General features: G+C 40.5%; 1 protein-coding gene across 2 annotated transcripts in view; it reads right to left on the bottom strand.

The window, feature by feature from the left end:
* GLI3 (GLI family zinc finger 3) overlaps positions 1 to 21,010 on the bottom strand; it is a 279,045-nt gene that overhangs the window by 75,601 nt on the left and 182,434 nt on the right. For both annotated transcript variants that reach the window (XM_073008935.1, XM_073008936.1), the window contains exons 6-8: positions 11,836 to 12,041; positions 8,689 to 8,835; positions 3,315 to 3,516 (exon numbers count right to left, since the gene is read on the bottom strand). In XM_073008935.1, the coding sequence (XP_072865036.1) occupies positions 3,315 to 3,516; positions 8,689 to 8,835; positions 11,836 to 12,041 (555 nt within the window). The remainder of the gene's footprint in view (positions 1 to 3,314; positions 3,517 to 8,688; positions 8,836 to 11,835; positions 12,042 to 21,010) is intronic.

Genomic DNA, 21,010 nt, shown 5'->3' with positions numbered 1-21,010 from the left:
TGATGCCCACTAGGCATGGAACTTTGCTAACTTCATCTTGCAAAGACCCACTGGGCTTATGTGTAAAACAAGAATAAGGCCAGGTGTGGTGGCTCACGCTTGAAATCCTAACACTTTCGGAGGCCGAGGCGGGTGGATCGCCTGAGTTCAGGAGTTCGAGACCAGGCTGGCCAACATGGTGAAATCCCGTCTCTACTAAAAATACAAAAATTAGCTGGGCACAATGGTGGGCCACTATAATCTGAGCTACTGGGGAGGCTGAGGCAGGAGAATCACTTGACCCTGGCAGGCAGAAGTTAGTGAGCCGAGATTGTGCCACTTCACTCCAGCCTGGGCAAAAGAATGAAACTCTGTCTCAAAAAAACAAAAACAAAACAAAACAAAAAAGAATAACACCACTTGCTTTGTCAAATAGCTGTGATGTGAGAACGGTGAGTGAGCCTGAGCCTTGCACCTGCCCTGTTAGTCAGCATGTCTCAGCGGCCAAACGCACCTGAAGTCCACTTTGTCTCCCGTACCTTTCACTGTTAAGAAGGTTAGTTACCTTTTCTAGATGTCTCCTTGCTTCTTTCCTTTCCCAGATCCTCTGGTGCTACCACTAACTGATTATTCCTGAAGTTAGTTTTTAGATCTCAGAGAATGAAACTTAGAGCAGGAGTAAGCAAGGCACTAGCACTCCTCCAGCTAAAGAACTGGCAAGTAGTGCCAATTATGACAATTATTATCATCATCATATGGGAAACCGATCTCATCTTGGGTTATCTGCATTACCTGCTCTGTGTGAGAATAGACATATAGTCCTAAAATACAGCAAATGTGTACTAAAGAGGGAGAGATTGCACTGAGAGAGAAAAGATGCAATCGAAAGTCTCAAAGGCAAGAAAGAAAATGAGGACACAACGGGCCCAGGTCACCCAACTGTCACAGCCTCCGAGGACTGGACTGGTCTTTAAGTGATTCTCTTCTTCCATCTCTAATGATATAAGGAGGTGTGGTATAGCTCCCTGGAGACAAAAAGGGCAATGATGATTTCAAGTCAGCAGATTGACAGTCTGTTAAGTACTGACCCTAACTAGCTTAACTAGGTGAAGATGAGGAGACCAGGAGACCATAAGGACTAACAAGGCTGGGGTAGGAATAAATAAAGATAGCATCATGACCATTTCTGTACCATATTCTAATCTGTGTCCTTTAGATGCTGCAAAAAGTCAAGAGAGCTGGGCACAGAGCAAGAGGAAAGAAAAATTAAAGAGAAACAAGAGAAATGAACGTTCATGAAGTGATTTTGTGTGTTATCTTTCTGACTATCACCACGTGCCACATTTCTGCTACTTGGATGCTATGACTTTAGTCAGGCCATTTGAACAATTGCAGTAAAGTGACCTCCAGTCCATGTCAGTCTATGATCCATGAATATTTACCAGGAGTGCAGGAACAGCCAGGCCAGGGTTCTGAGACTGGCGTGCTTCCTCGGGGCCAGACTGGGATGGAGAGCAGCGTAGCACAGACAGGTCTGTGATGGCTCCTCTCCTGGATGAACCATCCCAGCTCAGCTCCCCTAGAAACTTCACCCCAGGTAGGAATCTCATCCTGCCACTGCAGATCCACACCAGCTTTAGTAAAATGTGCCTTCTTCCTATATAGTGGGTGTCTTATCTGTAGTTTACAGATGTGAAGACTAAACTTCAAAGAGCGGAGAGGTAAGTTAGGTTTGTATAGCTGGTTGGTGGCAAAGCTGGAATCTGACCATAGACATATCCAACTCTAAAGCCTATATTTGTGACTACAGTGGCTAATCTGGAAAGTGTGCCAGGACCCCTCCCCGTGCACTGGCTGCTATCACAGTTGCTTGCAGCTCTCCACATTTCCGCACTTTAGTGACCATATGAAAAGAACAAAGAAAAACAGCAGAAAATGACATCATATTAAAATTAGGATCTACCACATTTAAATATTAACTTGCCTACTGAAGAACATTGCTGATAATTGAACAAGAATTAAAACTGTAACGGAGAACATTAGGGAAAGACAACAGTATTCATTATTTTTACTAAATGTGGGTATTTTGCTACTGCAAACACTTTTTTTCCTGAACTGATGAAGTTTCCCTAATTGTATATCTACCATGGAAGACCCATCAATGAACAACTAATGCTACTGCCCATTCATAGAAACAAACAAAATCTCACTTATTAAAACCAAGGCTGGTGAAAACATCCGTTAGTATGTATTTTTCAAGCAAGGAATTATTCACGGTTAACAAAACTACAATTCAAAAAGATGGCTAGTAACTGAATTCTTAAATTATTGGCAAAAAATTTAGCAGAAATGAGAGCTAAAGTTTATAACCAGGATTGCTAAATTAATTAATTCTATGTCTATTATAGCATTAATAGTCTAATAATCATGAGACTAATTCTATGTCTCAACCATTTGTGAGCTGGCTTAGTTCAAACAATAAATGATCAGCTAATTCACCTAAAATTCACACGTTGGCTTACTTTTATTCCCTACTTATTGACATCAGTCCAAGTTGATCATTAGCAGTAAGAAATATTTTATGTTAATCATGTTTACAAAAGTCTGTGCTTGCACCTTCACATGCAAGAACAGACATGAGGTGCTTTATGGAAGGAAGTGTCAAAACACTTTCTGTTAAGCAAGGAATTATCCACGGTTAACAAAGGTGTATGGTCAAAATAAGGATCTTTCAGATTAAGCTAAAAACACTTAACAGAAAAATACTTAAAACAGAAAGTATTTAAGTAAAAATACTTAACAAAGAAATATTCTTTTGCCAGATTTCCTCTGATAACTTTGCCTTCCAATGTCATCTGCACTTATTTTCCATCAGACGAAAAGCCCTTCTGTTTCTCTCTCCCTCCCAATGGACTCCTTTCTCTTAAGAGTTGTAGGACAAGACTTCTGCCATGACTGGTCTTTTTATTTCTGTTCATGTTCTGTATGTGTCTTATACAACCAGGTTTGAAGTCAGTTTTCCTCTAGAGAACATTACTACAAGAAAAAAGCTGGATAAAAAATTGGCCATACTCACTGTCTCTACGAAGTGGATTTCATCATAACTCAATAACTGCTCTTTCTATATAGGGGATATTGACTACTGTCTGCAAGTGCAAAATAATCTGGGGCCCAATAACTGTTTTTGCAATTCATTGTGATATCTGACCTGCCTCTTGGTACAGGCACAGCGTCATCCTCATAGGCAGTCGGTACTGAAAATGCATCACTACAGGTGCAAACAAGTGCTGACATTACATTTAAAAAACACATAATGGATTCAGGAAAATACATACCTGATTGCACTAGCAGATAAGTGGCCATAAGAGCCACTTGCTGAAGAGCTGCTACGGGAATTATTGAGAATCGTGACCAAAGAGTTGGGAGACGTCCTTATCATGGTCTGAAGGTCAAAGCTATGATCGGACAGTGGTGATATGGACAGTGTACGTTTTCGGCTCGGCCTGGCTGACAGCCTGGGGCTGGGGAATCTGGTGCCTGTTATATAAACAAAAAAGAACCTAATTAGCTGCAGTTGGACTCTATACCGGTTATTTATTGCTACTCTCCTATGTGGAAGAAGTGAAGGATAAGAAGCTGGCAACTTGTGGTGACAAGCACCTCTCCTCCCCCATGTGATCTACTAGCTACAATTGAGGAAATTAGGGAGAAATATTTATCTTCCAGGGGCTTACCTCGGGGGAGCTCTGTTTATTAATGTGCAGGGAAAATGATAAATTGCTAAACAAAAGGGAGAGACTTTTATGTGTTATCCCTTTCATTTCTAGTGATTTATGAATCTGACGGCTGCTTAGATATTCCCATCATTAATTCACCACAAGTGACAAACACAGTGGTTCCCACAGTTGCAACATACCACCCTTCCCACCCCAACACACACCATTTTAAGTCATGAGCCAAAGAAAGAAAATGAATTAAAGTATCCTAAGATAAAAAATTCAGCTCAGTTATGCCCTCAGCACCCAATGATTTCTAGAGTTACCTGCTCTATGGTATACTTAAAGCATTACTAAAACAACTTCTACATAATTACCCTGAATCAGTGCTTCTCAGTTGAGAGCAATTTTGCCCCCCAAGGGACACCTGAAAACATCAGAAGACATTCTGTTTTTCAAGGCTCAGCAGGTGCTACTGGAATCTAGAGGGTAGAGTCTAGGGATGCTGCAGAACATCCTATAATGTTCAGGGTCACTCTCCCCACAATAAAGAATTACCTGGCCCAAATATCGCTGAGATTGAGGACCTCTGCCTTACATTCCCCATAATCTAAGAGGATAAATCCCAAGAAACATTTAAAAGCTGGGGATGTTGCTTGTTTACAGATTTTCCAAGGCGGAGGAGAAACACTTGCAAGCATGATAATGAGGTACAATGATCCTATAGGGCATTTCAATTCTTCTCTGGACCTTGCTTCTCCAGTCAGATCCAATAAAGAGTGATACATTTATTAGAATTTTTAACCTTCAAGAAAATTCCACTGATGGAGTCTTAATCTGGAGTCCAAATCTGGAGGTGAGTAACTCAAACTTAAATGCACACCAACTTAAAGCAATGGTTTCTTCCTAAAGAGTTCAAAATTAAATGCCAATTTGCATTCAAATTTGGTAGACATTCGAGATGTGAGTTTCAAGACATAGAGATGAATGTGGTCCACAGGTCCATTCTGCCTTTTTGAAGGTCACATTTACATTACAGAGTCACCAAACTAAAGTTTAATGAAAGAATGAGAACATAATCTTACCAGGTAGGAGGCAAACAAAACATGATTCGTTTTAAGTAAAATGAAGGGTTTCTAAGACCTCATAGAATGAGCATATCAGTTTATAGGAACATGGCAATTTTGCGGTACCAAGAAAAACTGAAGTAGTAGGTAATCTTTCTTTATTAAAAGAAAAAAAAAATGTCCAGGCTCTTGGTCTCCAGAAAATTCTTTGGGAATATTTTATTCAATAGAGATGGTTCTTGATACAAGATAACAATCCAACATGCTTAGAGATAATTTAATAAAATGGGATAGATGAATATGAAAGACTTTATTGTCAATACTACAGAAATAATGGAAAAAAAATCCACAAACTGAAATTTAGTAAGTTAGTGCCATCCACGTATAAAACTTAAAAACCAACTTGAATGATAAATGTGGTACCTACTCAAATTTTTCTTTCAGGCACATCTAAAATGAGTTCCTTCATTTACAGTAGTTTCATTACCAGCCTGATTCAGAGTATGTTAGTACAAAATAGCAATCCCAACGATGTACTTTTTTTTTTTTTTTTTTTTTTTTTTTTTTTTTTTGAGACTGAGTCTCACTCTGTTGCCAGACTGGAGTGCGGTGGCGCAATCTTGGCTCACTGCAACTCTGCCTCCCGAGTTCAACTGATTCTTCTGCCTTACCCTCCCGGGTAGCTGGGACTACAGGGTTTTATTTTTAGTAGAGACGGGGTTTCACCATGTTGGCCATGGTGAAAGACGGGTGGATCATGAGGTCTCAATCTCTTGACCTCGTGATCCACCCGTCTCAGCCTCCCAAAGTACTGGGATTACAGGGGTGAGCCAATGCGCCCGGCCTGTGAATACTTTCAGGCATTTAAATCAGGATCTTACTTTTATAATGGCATCTGCCTTATTAAACACAACTCCTTCACATTTACTCACCATGAAGGCTAATTTCATCATGGAAGTTTTTCAGTGAGGAAATACATGTCACTTCCAAGTAACTCCAAGGACAAACCAGATTTGTTGTCAACTTCCATATAATCCTGGACAATAACTGCCCTTCTCAATGGTACTCAGTGATCACTGGCAAAGTTAGAAGTGACAGCACATGCTAGACATCCTGTTAGAGTGGATATATCCCTAGAAAATCTCTAATGTTTTAGATCACTAATTGTGATGCAAAACGAAGAAGCCCATTTGATGCTCTGAAATCCCAGGAGCCTTAGATCTCCCTCACATCCTCCAAAGAGGGTGAGGGGTCTCTCAAGACCTTTTCACCCTTTCCATGAAACCCTTTGGCTTGTTCACAGCCTGGCTGGAACCTTTCCTCTCTCTGTTTTTCCCTCCAAGACTGGCTCTTATTTAAGTCTATTTCCACCAATATAAATAATGGTCTTCAGGGACCCTCATCTCTAGAATGTTCCTTATAGGGAGTATTTATTCTCATCTTCGTAGGTTACTCCAACCCTGAGAGGTAGAATTGGGACCATAAACAGACTAGCTTATCCTAACAAGCTACATATAAACACTCTGTCCGACATCTTGCTGAAACCTAGATATGCCCACTATTTAAAAGTCAGGTGCTCACCTGAACCCAGTTTATTGAGGGCTGTGTTTATTAAGAAGTACTAAATATCTGTAGCAAGGGATCAGAGTGACCAGATAGAGCCCAGGTTTCGATCTACCACTGCAGATGGACATCCACTGTAGGAATTTAGGATTAATGTTTCACTTCCTTGTTGGAAAAAAATATCCTATGGTCAAAATTTCTGGGCAATCTTCTTATATTCTAAATAAATAACTATTAATAAATGCTACTTCGATTACTTTAGAGGAAAAGAATATAGCACCTTAAGAACTTTCCAGTCCTTTAATATGCTCTTCCCAACTCCTTAATCAACAAGCAAAGGAAGAGAAAGTCAGCATTTGGGGACAGTGATTTGGGATACTCTGTTGAGGGGAGTTGCTAAAATACAAGGTAAGCATTTTCAAAACAGCCAAAATAGAAGTAGCCCAGTTCTTCACTGATCACACCACTTCCTTCTTAAATATAAGCCAGAGCATTCTTATTGTTCTAACACAGATATCTCCGATCTGACTTTCTGTTAATTGTTTTGTTTCTCTATTCTAATAAGAAATTCTGACAAAGAAAAAGGAGGTTTGTTTTTATGTGATGAATGATAGGACATCTAAATTCCTACTTAATGACAATCAATTTACCATATACTCAGGCAAATTAAAATTCCTTTAATTAGTTTTTACAAAGTAAAAGGGTAGCTTCATTCTTTATTTAGATAAAAACCGCCACTGCCTGACTAAACACATTCTCATCAAATAAGGAAAGTAATGCGGGCTGACCTTCCAAGGATTCTCTCTTATTTTAATTCTTTATTTGCAAATTTTAAATAACTGATTTGAATAATAACACAACTTTTTTTTTCAACAACCGCTAATTGAAATGTGGTTATGATGAATCTGAAATGTAAGCTCTCTATGCTGCAAAGCCAAACAACAGAACCCCTGAAGAAGATGTAACACGTTTCTTTTACTTCCCGTGTGGTAATGAGCTTCCCAGTGGAAACCAACAGAATCTTGTGTTCCAATGAAACACACAAAGGTAGTCCTTGGTGGTAAGCAGACTAAGGCTGTAGAGGTTCTACCTCTGTATGAAACAATCACCTTCTTTCTAGTCCAAGACTCAGGACTGAATAACTAGAGCTGACATATGCTCACCCTCTGTCACAGAAGAATCCAAATAGATTGTAGATAGAAAAACATAAGTTAATTGCTGCTACTAGGAAAAACAAACAAAACTCTAAGCAAATGCCCTACTCAAGGTTGTACTGTTGTCCTGTTCAAAGGTAGTGGCTTTTGCTGATGTATGACTTGGATGATGCTTTAGGTTCGCTTCAGAACGCCTTGCAAATGGATGTGTCCTTAAAGGATCTGAAGAGATGAGTGCTCTGGAATTCTCTGACAAGAGGTAATTATAGGCTTACTTGTCTATGTATCTACATAAGTGACCCACAAAAATCATTACATACCTAAGGAACCCCAAAATAAGTGATACGACATGCATCAAGTAATCTCATCTTATTCCACTGCTAGGCACTAAAAGTAGTCCCTTCTGATTTGGAAAAAGTTTTCATTTTTTCCAAATAAGCTATTTGGCAACTACTGATAACTTGATAACTATTCTGATCCTCTCATATTTAGCAGCTACAAATGGTTTTAGTGGAATACAATTTTTTTAATGTAAAGAAAACATATGGGGCAAACTAAATCAATTAAGGCAAAAATGTAAAACCAAAACAGGTATTTTTTAAAATTAATTTTTTAAAGCATAAAATCCACGAAACCAAGGCGTAAGTGGGCAAAGTTCATCCATATATCAAATCCATTCCCCCTTATTTTGTTATCAAGAGAATCACGGCAGGAAAACGTTTTTTGGTTGGGGGAGGCAGTGTCTCACTCTGTCACCCAGGCTGGAGTGCAGTGGTGTGATCAAGGTTCACTGCAACACCGACCTCTTGGGCTCAAGTGATCCTTCAGCCTCAGCCTCCTGAGTAGCGGGGACTACAGGTACATGCCACTACACCCAACTAATTTTTAATTTTTTGTAGAGATAGATCTCACTATGTCACCTGGGCTGGGATTTTTTAACCAGTTAATATTTATCTATCGCTGTCAATTACAATTGCCTGCATCTGCCAGTTCACTGGTATCCTTGAGCTAAACAGGGAGTCCCAGGATGTCCAAATCTGTGGAAACTTCTAGAAAACCAAGGGAACCAGAGCATCAGACAGTGGTAGTTCCACTTTCTCCTCCAGATCAAAAAGTTACACTATCACCTAATCTTTGTATCTTCCTCTCTGTTTCATAAAGTAGCCTTTGTCATTTCCCAAGACACTAGAAAACAGCCCCGTCACTTACTATCCATAGCATGAAGATATTCCATGTGGATGGCCCCTGTGCCGGCGGTGGCAGCTGAGGGAATAATGTCTGCATAGGGGCTGCGCTGGCCGGTTAGCAGGGCCATCTGATGATAGTATTCTGCTGGGCTGACTCCTGCATGGGGAGCTAGGAGGAGACAAGAAATGTACGGTTACTAGTGAAAGAAGGTCAACTAGAAATTTCTCTTGAGGCATCTCAGAGTCCATCACACAACCCACATCAGCAATTCCTTTCATGGCTTATTAGAGTAAAGCTCCTTTAACTCAAATTGTGCTCTTACATCCATTAAACACCTTTCATTTGAAAATAAAACTGAAGGAAATGAATAGAAAAAAGTGAAATGCATTACAAAGTTTTTGATGTTGGTCTAAGAAATTACCAACAAATCAGAATGATTAAAATGTATATATGTACATAACCACATTCGCCTCCCCAAATAAAATCATTTTTACATCAAATCGCTGTATGTTTGCATTTCTTACAATAGTAGACAACTTAGAGGACTATGATATCTTTCCAGACATACTTAAAATACTTCTCTAAGCTTTCTGACAAGAGTGTCTGAGTTAACTCTCACTCACATGAAAAGTCAGGGTTTACCAGTATGAAAAAAGGCAGCACAGCTTTAATAACACAACTGAATGATAAGCTACAATTTTGCATTCCATAATTTAAAAGCGCTCTTTTCCTTTTCTTCATTACAAAATCAAAAAGAAAATATACCTATCAATCTGGAGCAATTTACTGCCAAGACTCAGCTTTCTAACAGGATAATAACCAGTTTCCACCTGCCAATTTTCATGCAAAAGCAGCAAGACATTGTAGCAGTTCTGAGGGTGGCCTCCAGACTCACAGAGATCTGGATTTAAACTGGCTCCATGAGGTCGTCAGGAGCAAAAATTACATTATGTATGTAACACGCTTAGCACATAGCATTCAATCAATAAAAGTTTTACAATTATTATCTAGAAATACCAGCACTCTAGTGATAGGTTTGTGGGCACTTTATATTTGTTTCATATACTTTTTATCCATGATACATGGTAAAGATATAGATTTAAGGAAAAAAAACTTTAGGCCACAGGAGAAATATTCGTCATATTACTTTATTTGATTATATTAACTGGATTCTTGAGAGGCAAGAAAAGGAAGGCAAATCAACCAGTCAAAGAATGTGCTATATATACTCATCATCAAATGCTATGCAAAGCAGATGACAGGAGTACTTTCAGTAGTTTAACTAATGGTATAACTTTCCACTGGCCCGAATAAAGTTCTGCAGGCCAGGCATAATTCCAAGTCCATTGTCAGCAAGCCTCCCTCTCTCTCTCAGTCTATTCTTCTTGTTAGTCATTTCCACCCAACTGCCAAGTACCTGAAGGAGATGATTCTCCAGTTCTTCAAGTGCAAAATAAAATAAAATCTGAAGCAGAAAATCTAATTCATATTTGATTTTTATTTTTAAAATGTGAATCTTGGTCAGGCACAGTGGCTCATGCCTATAATCCTAGCACATTGGGAGGTAGAGGCGGGTGGATCGCTTGAGCTCAGGAGTTTGAGACCAGCATGGGCAACGTGGTGAAACGCTCTCTCTACAAAAATTATAAAAATTAGCTAGGCATGGTGGTGTGCACCAGTGGTCCCAGTTACTTAAGGGACTGAGGGAGGAAGATGACTTGAACCCAGGAGGTCTGGGGTACAATGAGCTGAGATTGCTGCAAGGCAGTCCAGCCTGGGGAACAAAGTGAGACTCTTTCTCAAAGTAAAACAAAACGTCAATCCTGCCCAAAGTGCAAAACTTATTTTTTAGCTACTTATATTACTATTATTAACTAGTAAATTCACTGTACTGAATCAAAAAAAAAAAAAAAAAAAACTGGCTGTTGCTGAAGGAAAGCTATTTCTGAAAACCCAAGTGAGTGGATGTTTCCTGAGACACTTCATGCAGCTTCTCACCATGCCCACCCAGCCTCAGGAAGGAGTCTACCTAGAGAACGTGCATAGGGCATGGAAGTCACATCAAGCGCTGCTCAGTGAATATTTCTCTGATGTGGAACAGGCAGTGGTGACTTGTGATCTCTTGCAAAGAATTCAGTGCCTGCTACCTGTAATTAATAGGTGATGCAATTCTGGACCTTCATTCAGATTCCAGTGATTACTGGGCAAGTGAATTTCTATGTGTGCATGAAATGGAAAATACCTTTCCTGAATCAAAGGACCAGTTTACAAGTTGACACCAGGAGAATACACAGCTCCAATTAAGAAGAGTCATGTGAAAAGTAATGGGGGCACTAATAGAACCAACAGGAATTTGATCCTTGAGAGCCTAAAATGAGCATCAAAAGTATGATAAAGTCTAAGCTCATTTCCTTTCCCAGTACACTTTTCTTCTGGTTTTCACATGGCATGGTCAAGGATAGAAAGCAGTTTTCACGTGGCATGGTCAAGGATAGAAAGCATAGGCAACAGCCCTGGACCATGCTGTTTTCTAAGACCTTGCCACTCAGAGTGTGGACCAGGAACCAGCAGCACTGACATCACCAGCTTTTGAGCAGCACAGAATCTCAGGCCCCACCTGTCCCCACCTGATGCAGAATCGCCTTTTATCAGGCTCCCCAGGTGATTCATAGGCACACTAGAGTTTGGGAAGCCCTGCTCTAACAGACACATCTGTACAAATGTGCCTCTCAGACACAGAGAACAGAAAGGTGTTCATCAGAAGGTGAGTAAAACATTCATGTTACACATGCATGTGTGTGAATGGCTACAGGACCAGTCTAATCATATGTGAAGCAGCAGAACAGAACCCTAGTTATCAGCAGGGATTTGGGAATCAGAAAAATTTAGAGTTGAATTCCACCTCTGCCCCTTACTAGCCACGGGATGACTGCGTTGCAAGTAAACCCCAATGCACACTGCTATTCTGACCTGAAAATAAAGATAACACCACCACTGCCAATGAGGTATTACAACACTGAAACTCAATCATGCATGTAAGGCACGGAGTACAGTGCCTGGCACATGCGACGCACTCACTAAACATCAGATCTACTTTATACACATCCCGAGTGAAGAGCAGGGAGGAGGCTGTGTGATCTCCAGAAGCAGAATCCATCCTAGACTTACCATCTGTAGGGCTCAGCCCACGGGTTGCTGAGATCATGGAGAGTGATGGACTGCTGTGCAAGGAGCGGATATAGTCCATGTACGGATTAATGTAGGGATGTGGAGGGCTGAAGGGAGACTCGGAAGCAGCAGCGGGGTTCCGGTGAGGGGAGATCCTAATGAAGGGCAGGTCCGGATATGTAGGGCTACTAGATAAGGCAGAAGTCCTGGGTACAAAGAAAACCAGACACAAGAGGTATGCATGAGACAAATATCTCCACAGGCAGAGGCTGTCTGTGAAAGAAAGTAAGTAAGATTTTAAGTGAATTCAAAGGAGCCTTGTGGGAAAAAAATGCAGGCAAATACATTTTAGTACCATTATCTTAAAATCAGCATGATATAATGCAGACAGAACATCGCTATGCAATTCTTTGGGAAAATAAACTGACCTCTGAGAAACTTCATTGCACTCCAGAACAGTAAAATAAAAGTCAGCCTATGGCTTCTTCCATGAGAAGAAATTCTAAATAAGAGGCAACTGGGCTTAAAGTGGTTGCTACAATTGTATTTTCCAATTGACCCAAATATTAATGTCACCATTTAAAACTTACCTCTTACTATCATGGTGTTGCATAAAAATAAGAAAGAAAAGAAAAGACAAAGAGAAAGAAAAGAAAAAAGAAAGGGAAAGGAAAGAACAGAACAGAATGAAAGAATACAATCCCACATTTGTCTGGTCTAGAAGCCTGATCATGCACACGGCAGAGCTGCCTGTAAGGAAGAAGACCCATTGCAAAAATCTGCTTAGAAACGGGAAATCGGTCACTCTAACGATCCAGGCATATGTCTGTTTAACTTCCAAGGGTCTCGCAGTGGTAAGTAAAATGAGTTTTATGGATCCAGGTGTGAGTGTTTGGAAGGCAACTCCTCCTCTCTGTGCAGCAGCACCTGGAATCAGCTTTCTGCTCTAGTCCTTTTCCATGAGGCATCCCGATGAGCCACGTTCAGTGAGCAGTAGTAACTAAGTGCTCCCGGGTTAGAAAGTTGGGGAAGAATGCATTTTCGATCAAGTCCCCACCTCGGTTATAATGGGCTAAGGTAGAATGTAGGCTTTTGGTTATCACAAATAAATTCTAAAACACACCTTGCTAACACGATATCCTGTCGGCTTTTGGAGAGAGATTCCTCAGAATCCCCTCACACCTGCTGCCCCACAGCCACAGCCACACTCTGAGACAGCCACTTCCAGAATGGCCAGTCTGCATAACCTCCTGTACCGCCAAGTTCCTTCTCTAATGGAAAACATTTGGTGTGGATAATCAGGGAACTGGCTCTGACAGGTCAAACACTTGTGCTCCCCCTTTTCCTCATTCATAGAGGGTGCGACCATAGGAAGGAGAGGCCCTGACAGACAGAGATCAACTGAGAACAGCAAATTCCTCTTCCACCACTGGGTTTAGGAGTGAAATGAAAGGGAGGGGGAAACACATTTTCTCCTTGCAAAGCAAATGCTCACGCACAGCCCGGCCCCCATCATCCTGTCAGAATATAATCTTGGTAGAAGCCAGCTCCACTAAGTGCACAGCGCAGGCACTGAAATAAATGAAATCAAAGATCAGATAATGAATTTTCTCTCAGTAGAAAATAAAAGAAGTTGAAATATGGTGGTGGGGATGGATTTTCTCACTTTCTTCTTCTGATTCTTTTTTCACCTTGAACTAAAAAAAAAAAAAGAGGCTTTTTATTTGTTACTCAGATGCTACTTTGGGAAAGCAAAATAAAACTCCAAAGTTTTCTAAATTTACACGTGGGAAGAGTAAGAAATTACCACCGGCAAATAGCTATTTCTTTTCAAAACGGCTTGAGGCTTTCATATGCAATCAGAAATTAGTAAAATGGCTTGTTTAAATAGAGATCAACATAGCCTATTAGTCTTTCCTGTTTTAGCTCTTTACTACAAAACAAGTTGGCTTTCTGTTCTTGTTAACTCAGCCCCTAAGCTCCATTTAGACGTGTCTGTCATTAGTTAAATCTCACACCCTGTTTAGATGTGTTTTCTACCTTAGAAGGTACAGGGGATGCTCTAATTCATTCATTCATTCTTCACAAGAAAGGACAAGCAATCCTTCCAACCTATTCTTGACACAAACTTGTTTATAGATGTCCACTGAGGGACTGGTGCCACCGAATGCAGAAGAGCCATTTCAAGAAAGCCACGAGATGATGCCTCCTGGGTCAGTTTTTGCGATCCAGGAATAACTTGGTCTGAGCAACAGGAACTAAACATCAGGGCGGGCAATGACATTTCTTACAAGCTTTTCTTGATTTATTCAAAGATTGAAACCTATTATTTCTCCAAAATTCCAGAGTTGAAAAGAATGGTAAGAATATCCCTAGAGGTCCAAATGCTATTTTGGAGAATTATGCACAGGAAAACTAATCAGCATCTAGAAAAACACAAAAATTGTAGAGGCCAGGCTAGGGTTATCATCAATCCCACAGAAAGCCTAGGAAGCTGTTTTCTCCTCACAAAAGTCTATCAAGTCTGATGTCCCTGTCACTGCTTCACTTGGATTCAAGCTTTTCCCACCAGGACACTAAAGGTACCTACTAAACCAGCTTCCCACAAGTGAAGCAATCCCACCAGGGCCCAAGACCTGGTCATATCTTCTCTGGCAGGAGCACTGGGCTCTACGGTCCTTTTACACACTGCTAAGAAGCAACAGTGGAAAGGAGGGTTCCTCCAGGATTTGAAGATAAAGATACAGGTGCATCAGACAGTCATAAGGGGGTTAAGTTATCAGGAATTCTAGATACAGATGCATCCAAGTAGTGGGACTCAATGTGAGTGGACCTCAGCCTTGATACTCACCTTCTCCTCTTCCTTAAAGGTCCAATGGGGAAGATAACCTCGTGGGAGTGTTGGGTGGTTCACATGAGTAAAGTCTCAGGTACTGAGCCTAGTATATACTGAATGCTCAAAACAGACACACACACATATATATAAATATACACATACAACCATATGTAAACTCACATGTGACATATACATCACATATTGTGCTAACATATTCCACCCGTAATACACATAAACAGAAACATATTTATGTACATATGTGTATATGTACACAGATATATGCACACATATAAACATATATACATGCATTCTAGGGGTAGCAAATGCAACATACTATGTGATTTCAAATACTGAAATATTAAGACATTCTTTTTGTTAACAGGCATTGTTTAGAGCAATTTAAATTCATAGCAAAATTGAGCTGTAGTACAGACATTTCCCATATACCCCCTGCCTCTACACATAAATAGCCTCCTGCCATTATCAACATCTCCTACCAGAGTGGTGCATTTGTGATGAGCCTACACTGACACAGCGTCATCACCCAAAGTCCACAGTTTAGGGTTCACTCTCGGTGTTATCCTTTCTATGGGTTTGGGCAAATGTATCTACCATTACAGTATCATACAGAGCAGTCTCACTGCCTTAAAAATCCTCTTTCACCAATTCTTCCCTTCTTCCTTTTCCCAGCTCCCAGCCCCAGGAAACCACTGATCTTTTTGCCCTCACCATAGTTTTGCCTTTTCCAGAATGTCATACAGTATGGAGACTTTCCAGACTGGCCTCTTTTACTTCGTAATATGCATTTAAGTTTCCTCCCTATCTTTTCAAAGTTCATTTCCTTTAGCACTGAATAAAATTCCATTGTATAGAATAGCTTATTTAGTCATTCACTTACTGAAGGAACACTTGGTTGCTTTGAAGTTTTGGCAATCATGAATAAAGCTGCTATAAACATCTGTGTGCGGGTTTTTTGTGCGGAAGAATCCCCTTTCCATAGCGAATCTGATCACACCATTTGGCTTTGCTCCTCTCCCTGACAGCACCTTGGAGGCACTCCTTGGATTTTCCAGGACCTCCCTTAGTAAAATCATAAAGTCACACGAGGTGGTTAAGAAAATGGACTCAGTAATTAAATGCAAGGGCTCTGAAGGAATGGGATTGGAAGGTTTCTTCACTTATTCCCTCACTCAAGCATCAGTTTCCTTATACACAAAATTGGAACAATCACAGCTCCCTCCAGGGGCTGCCATGAGGGCTGGAATCCTGTGTGTAAAAGTAGGAACACAGTGCCTAAGTGCTGTGGTTCTTGATGTTCTTGCAGAACCAGCCAACAACACTTCTTTTCTTCCGATTCTAAACTCAGAAAAAAAAAAAAGTCCAAATGGTGATTTGTTCCCTAGCAGGGCAGTTCCCTTGCAGAGCAGTGGCTGGTATTCAGTTTCTCACTGAAGTTCGGTCATTTATTAATTGTTTCCATATTAGGCTTTCGTGAGCTAGGTTAGCATATTTCTCTAGTGCTACAGTGTGACAAAAATGAGTTTCTAAGCAAACAAAGCTGAGCACCCAAACTTGAACTACAATAGCCAAACAGCCTCCTGACATATGTAAATAGTCTTTAAATAAAGGTGCTTTTAATCTTACCTAACAGAGCCACCTTCAAATTCTTGGCAGCTAGATCATTTGTCAGTTATTGTGGTTTTGTTTTTTGTTTTTGAGACGGAGTTTCGCTCTTGTTGCCCAGGCTGGAGTGCAACAGCGCAATCTTGGTTCACTGCAACCTCCGCCCTCCAGAGTTCAAGTGATTCTCCTGTCTCAGCATCCTGAGTAGCTGGGATTACAGGCATGCACCACTATGCCTGGCTAAATTTTTGTCTTTTTAGTAGAGACAAGGTTTCATCATGTTGGTTAGGCCGGTCTTGAACTCCTGATCTCAGATGATCCGCCAGCCTCGGCCTCCCAAAGTGCTGGGATTACTGGCGTGAGCCACTGCTCCTGGCCCAATTATTGTGTTTTTAACTGGAAAGCAAATCTGGGAGAGAAGGTTAATCTCCTTAAATTTATCAGGCAGACGTGTGTTCACTGCTGTGTGAGGGGCACTCAGGATTATGACCAGAGGAGGGCTGAATTCCACTGAAGGAAGAGGACAGGGGAGGTATGGAGAAGGCGGCCACAAAATTTCCCATAGAAATGACATCTTTTCCTACAAACTGTCATTACCTTGGCCTGGTAAATATTTGTCAAGCTTGTTAAAAATCTTCATTTGAAGATTTTAAGTAGTGCCAGGAAAAAATTATAGGTGTCTCCTTGACATATATTTTTAGTAGATACACACAGAAATGAACTGCAGATCACCACTTTCGGTCTTTGTGGCTGTCCCCTTCTCTCTGTCCTGGGACTGTCTGTGGCTCAGTCATTGGAGGAAGATACAAACCATGGAGGGAAGAACCAAAACAACAAACAAACATTCTGAGAAAAACACTGAAATTCAGAACTGGTCCAAGAACAGACATTCCATGCTATTTATGTTGCAGCAACAGAATATAGAAATATGCCTGCGACCCTCCAACCTAAGTCTGACAAACTGCCGTCTCGGCACCACAGATTCCCAAACTGTAGACGGCTGTTGGGGCTGCAGGGCACAGCTGGGAAGATATGCCTCGCTCCGTTATCCCTGTGTCTTGGCTCCTGTATGCAAGGCCTCTGTGTCCATTCAAGAATAAGACCCCTTATGCTCTTTCTACCCATTTGTCCTCCAAGACAGTAGAAACCTAATGAGTCGCTGGCATTTTGTTTCCATATTGCCCAGTGGAAATTGGGCAATCGTACATGAAATAAACTTTCTGAAAGAAGGTAGGAATTACTTTGATCTTCTACCCAAAGACAATAAAACAATATAAAGTTATTTCTGTTTGTGTAGATAACTTCAGAATATTTTTTATACGGTCGTGAAAATAGATTACAATGAAAAGAGTAGAAGATTCTTATCAGAGCATCTTTAACAGTATACCATGACAAACTTGAAACATGTTGCAGAGAATAACTGGACTTCTGAGTTAGAATGAAATATTATTATATAATCTAATTCATGACTGCCTTTTCATCTATCTTATTGGGTTACTAAAATGCCAAGATTAAAATCGCAGTATTTAATCACTTGCATTATCCATTATGAGAGCATTAAACAAGGTTTATATGCCAGATTATTACAATTTGCTCGCACATTGCTTGAGATACTGGAAAGGTACACATATCTCCTGCATCTCTGCAGGACCGCTCCAACTACTGGAAGACTGGAATATGTTGGTTTTTTATATAAGCTTATTTTTTGTTTTTTTTAAACATAATAAGTAGACATCGTTCTTCATATTCAAGCAGTGGTCTAATAGAGAACAGAGGGTAGTTATCCCTTTTAATGCATTTTTAACCAATTAATTACTTGAGCAACATGGGGAGACTCCATCTCTAGAAAAACAAAAATAAAAACATTAGACTGGTATGGCAGCACCCACCTATAGTCCCAGTCCCAGCTACTCAGGAGGCTGAGGCAGGAGCATCACTTGAGCCTGGGAGGTCGAGGCTGCAGTGGGCCATGATTGCACCACTGCACTCCAGCCTGGGCAAGACAGTGAGACCTTGCCTCAAATGTGTGTGTGTGTGTGTGTGTGTGTGTGTGTGTGTGTGTGTGTGTGTGTGTGTTTCCTTTGTGTGTGCGTGTGTGTACATATATATATGTTTCCTTTCCATACACTAAAGAAAACAAATATCTAAAATGTTCATGAGTAAAACAGTAGACACTGTCATACATTTGCACAATCCTATACTTTTTTTTTCCTCTATGCAAGGTAAGCTTTCAGATCACCTCTGCCCTAGAAACACCATGTGACCCTGAGAGGTGCGGATGGTTATGGTGGTTACTTTCATTTGCTCTTCCTCCTCCCCAAGGCCACGGCCTGTGTAGGGAGTCTGGTCTTTAAGGTCTGAATCAGTTGGCTCACCTTCCCTCCAGTTTCCACTTAAGGGAAGCATGGCAGGAGTGGGCAGGAGGGGAAACCAAGTTCCCTCCTCCCTCTCCACTAGCCGTGGCTCTGTGGTATGGCATTGCTGCCCCAAGGCCACTGCTCCTGCTGGGTGAGCCCTCCTCTGCTGCACCAGCTCTCGCTGAATCACTTCTTCGTTCTAACTTCGACTGTATTAGTGGCTTTACTATTACTTGTTCGTCTCCTTAACCCTACCCACACCTCTGTACAAATCCACTCCACTAGCCCCCAGGCCCCTAGCTGATAAAATGGTTTCATTTCCAATCCTATTTTCATCATCTTTGTAGCTATGAAATACTTTTCCATGAATTTTTAATTGGCATATGCTTTTTACAAATTTATCATTTGGATTTTAATTATTAAAAACTACATGTATAACCACACAGATGAACATTTCAATGATCTCTTCATTGGATATACATTTGATATCGTTTGGCTGTGTCTCTACCCAAATCTCATCTGGAATTCCCATGTGTTGTTGGGGGGAACCTGTGGGAGGTGGTTGAATCATGGAGGCAGGTCTGTTCTCCTGATGTTGAATGAGTCTCAGGAGATCCGATGGTTTTATAGAGGGGAGTTTCCCTGCGCAGGCTCTCTTCTCTTGTCTGCCACCATGTGAGATGTGCCTTTCATCTTCCCCCATGATTGTGAGGCCTCCCCAGCCATGTGGAACTGTAAGTCCATTAAACTTCTTTCTTTTGTAAATTGCCCAGTCTCAAGCATGTCTTTATCAGCAGCGTGAAAATAGACTAATACAACACTTTACTGAAAATCCATTTCCTAAGAATCCACTGTGATTTCTGCACTTCGGAGAGATTTCAAGGAACATGATACATGATTGCCTGGTCCCTTCTCTGAAAGAGCCTACAGTCAAATAAGGCAAAAGGCTACACTCAAAAGAAGTGTGTATGAGTGGATGTGACCTAATGAGTGGCACAGCTAAAAAGAATTCACAGAAGGCTCCCAAAAGCATCTGGGTCATGAAAAATATGGACAATGAACAATCACAAAAAGTAAGTATGATTTGAATGAAAGTGGCCATAAAGGTGAGGGCTAGAATATTGCTTAATGTACACATTAATGCTAAGGTGATGAATATTTTCTTACATGGAGAATTTAAGGGCAAAGGCTGAATGTTTTAAAGACAGAGAAGGGAAAAGAAGTATTTGTTTTAATGATGAATCATTACTTCATGAGATTTTTGTAAATAAGTTTCTTGGCCAGGCACAGTGGCTCGCACCTGCAATCCCAGCACTTTGGGAGGCTGAGGCTGGCAGATCACCTGAGGTCGAGAGTTTAAGACCAGCCTGACCAACATGGAGAAACCCCATCTCTACTAAAAACACACACACACAAAAATTAGCTGGGCGTGGTGGCGCATGCCTGTAATCCCAGCTACTCTCGAGGCTGAGGCCGGAGAATCACTTGAACCTGGGAGGCGGAGGTTGCGGTGAGCTGAGATCACGCCATTGCACTCCAGCTAGGGCAACAAAAGTGAAACTCCATCTCAAAAAAATACAAAGAAAAAAGTTTCTCTTTCTTTTTTTTTTTTTTCTATTCATGTCTGAGTATAAAAGGACTTCATATTCCATGAATGAAAAAGTCAAGTGATTATTTAAAAAAATAAATAGCCATTCACTTTGTCCAAGCTATCCAAATCTAACCAATGTCAACATTTTAACATAATTACTTCCAGCATTTTCTCAGGCATTATGCACTTCTTACATATTCAAAACAAAAATCATGTATTTTGAATTCCACTTTATTTCTTAATATGAGAAGGTTTTTCTATTATCTTTTAAGTAACTCTCCATGAACATCATTTATAGTGCAGTGCAAATTAAAACCAAAATGAGTTATCATTCAACATCCACTAGAGTGGCTAAAATTAAGAAGTCTGACAGTGACAAATGTTGATGAGGATTTAGGCCAACAGGAACTCTCAATGTGAGCACAAGCTAGAACTACCTCTTTGAAAAACAGTCAGGCATCAGGTACTTGAACGAATTCTTACCATATAATTCAGCAATCCTTTTCCTTGGAATATATGAGACAATCATGTGTGCATATGTGCCATATGTACTCGAAGAGTCATAGCAGCATTATTTATCCGCTTAAAAATTGGAAACAACCTCATATCTATCAACAGTAGAATGGACAAATAATTCATACAATGTAATAGTAAATGGCTATGAAAATGAACAAACTACAACATAAAAAATCTCACAAACATAAGGATGGATAGAAGAAGCCCAGCACTCATAAGAAAGAATGATATAATTTCTTTTGAAACAACTTG

The sequence above is a fragment of the Chlorocebus sabaeus genome, chromosome 21 (genome assembly GCF_047675955.1).
Source record: "Chlorocebus sabaeus isolate Y175 chromosome 21, mChlSab1.0.hap1, whole genome shotgun sequence".
NCBI lineage: Eukaryota > Metazoa > Chordata > Mammalia > Primates > Cercopithecidae > Chlorocebus > Chlorocebus sabaeus.
This window is presented reverse-complemented; position numbering and strand designations above follow the sequence as displayed.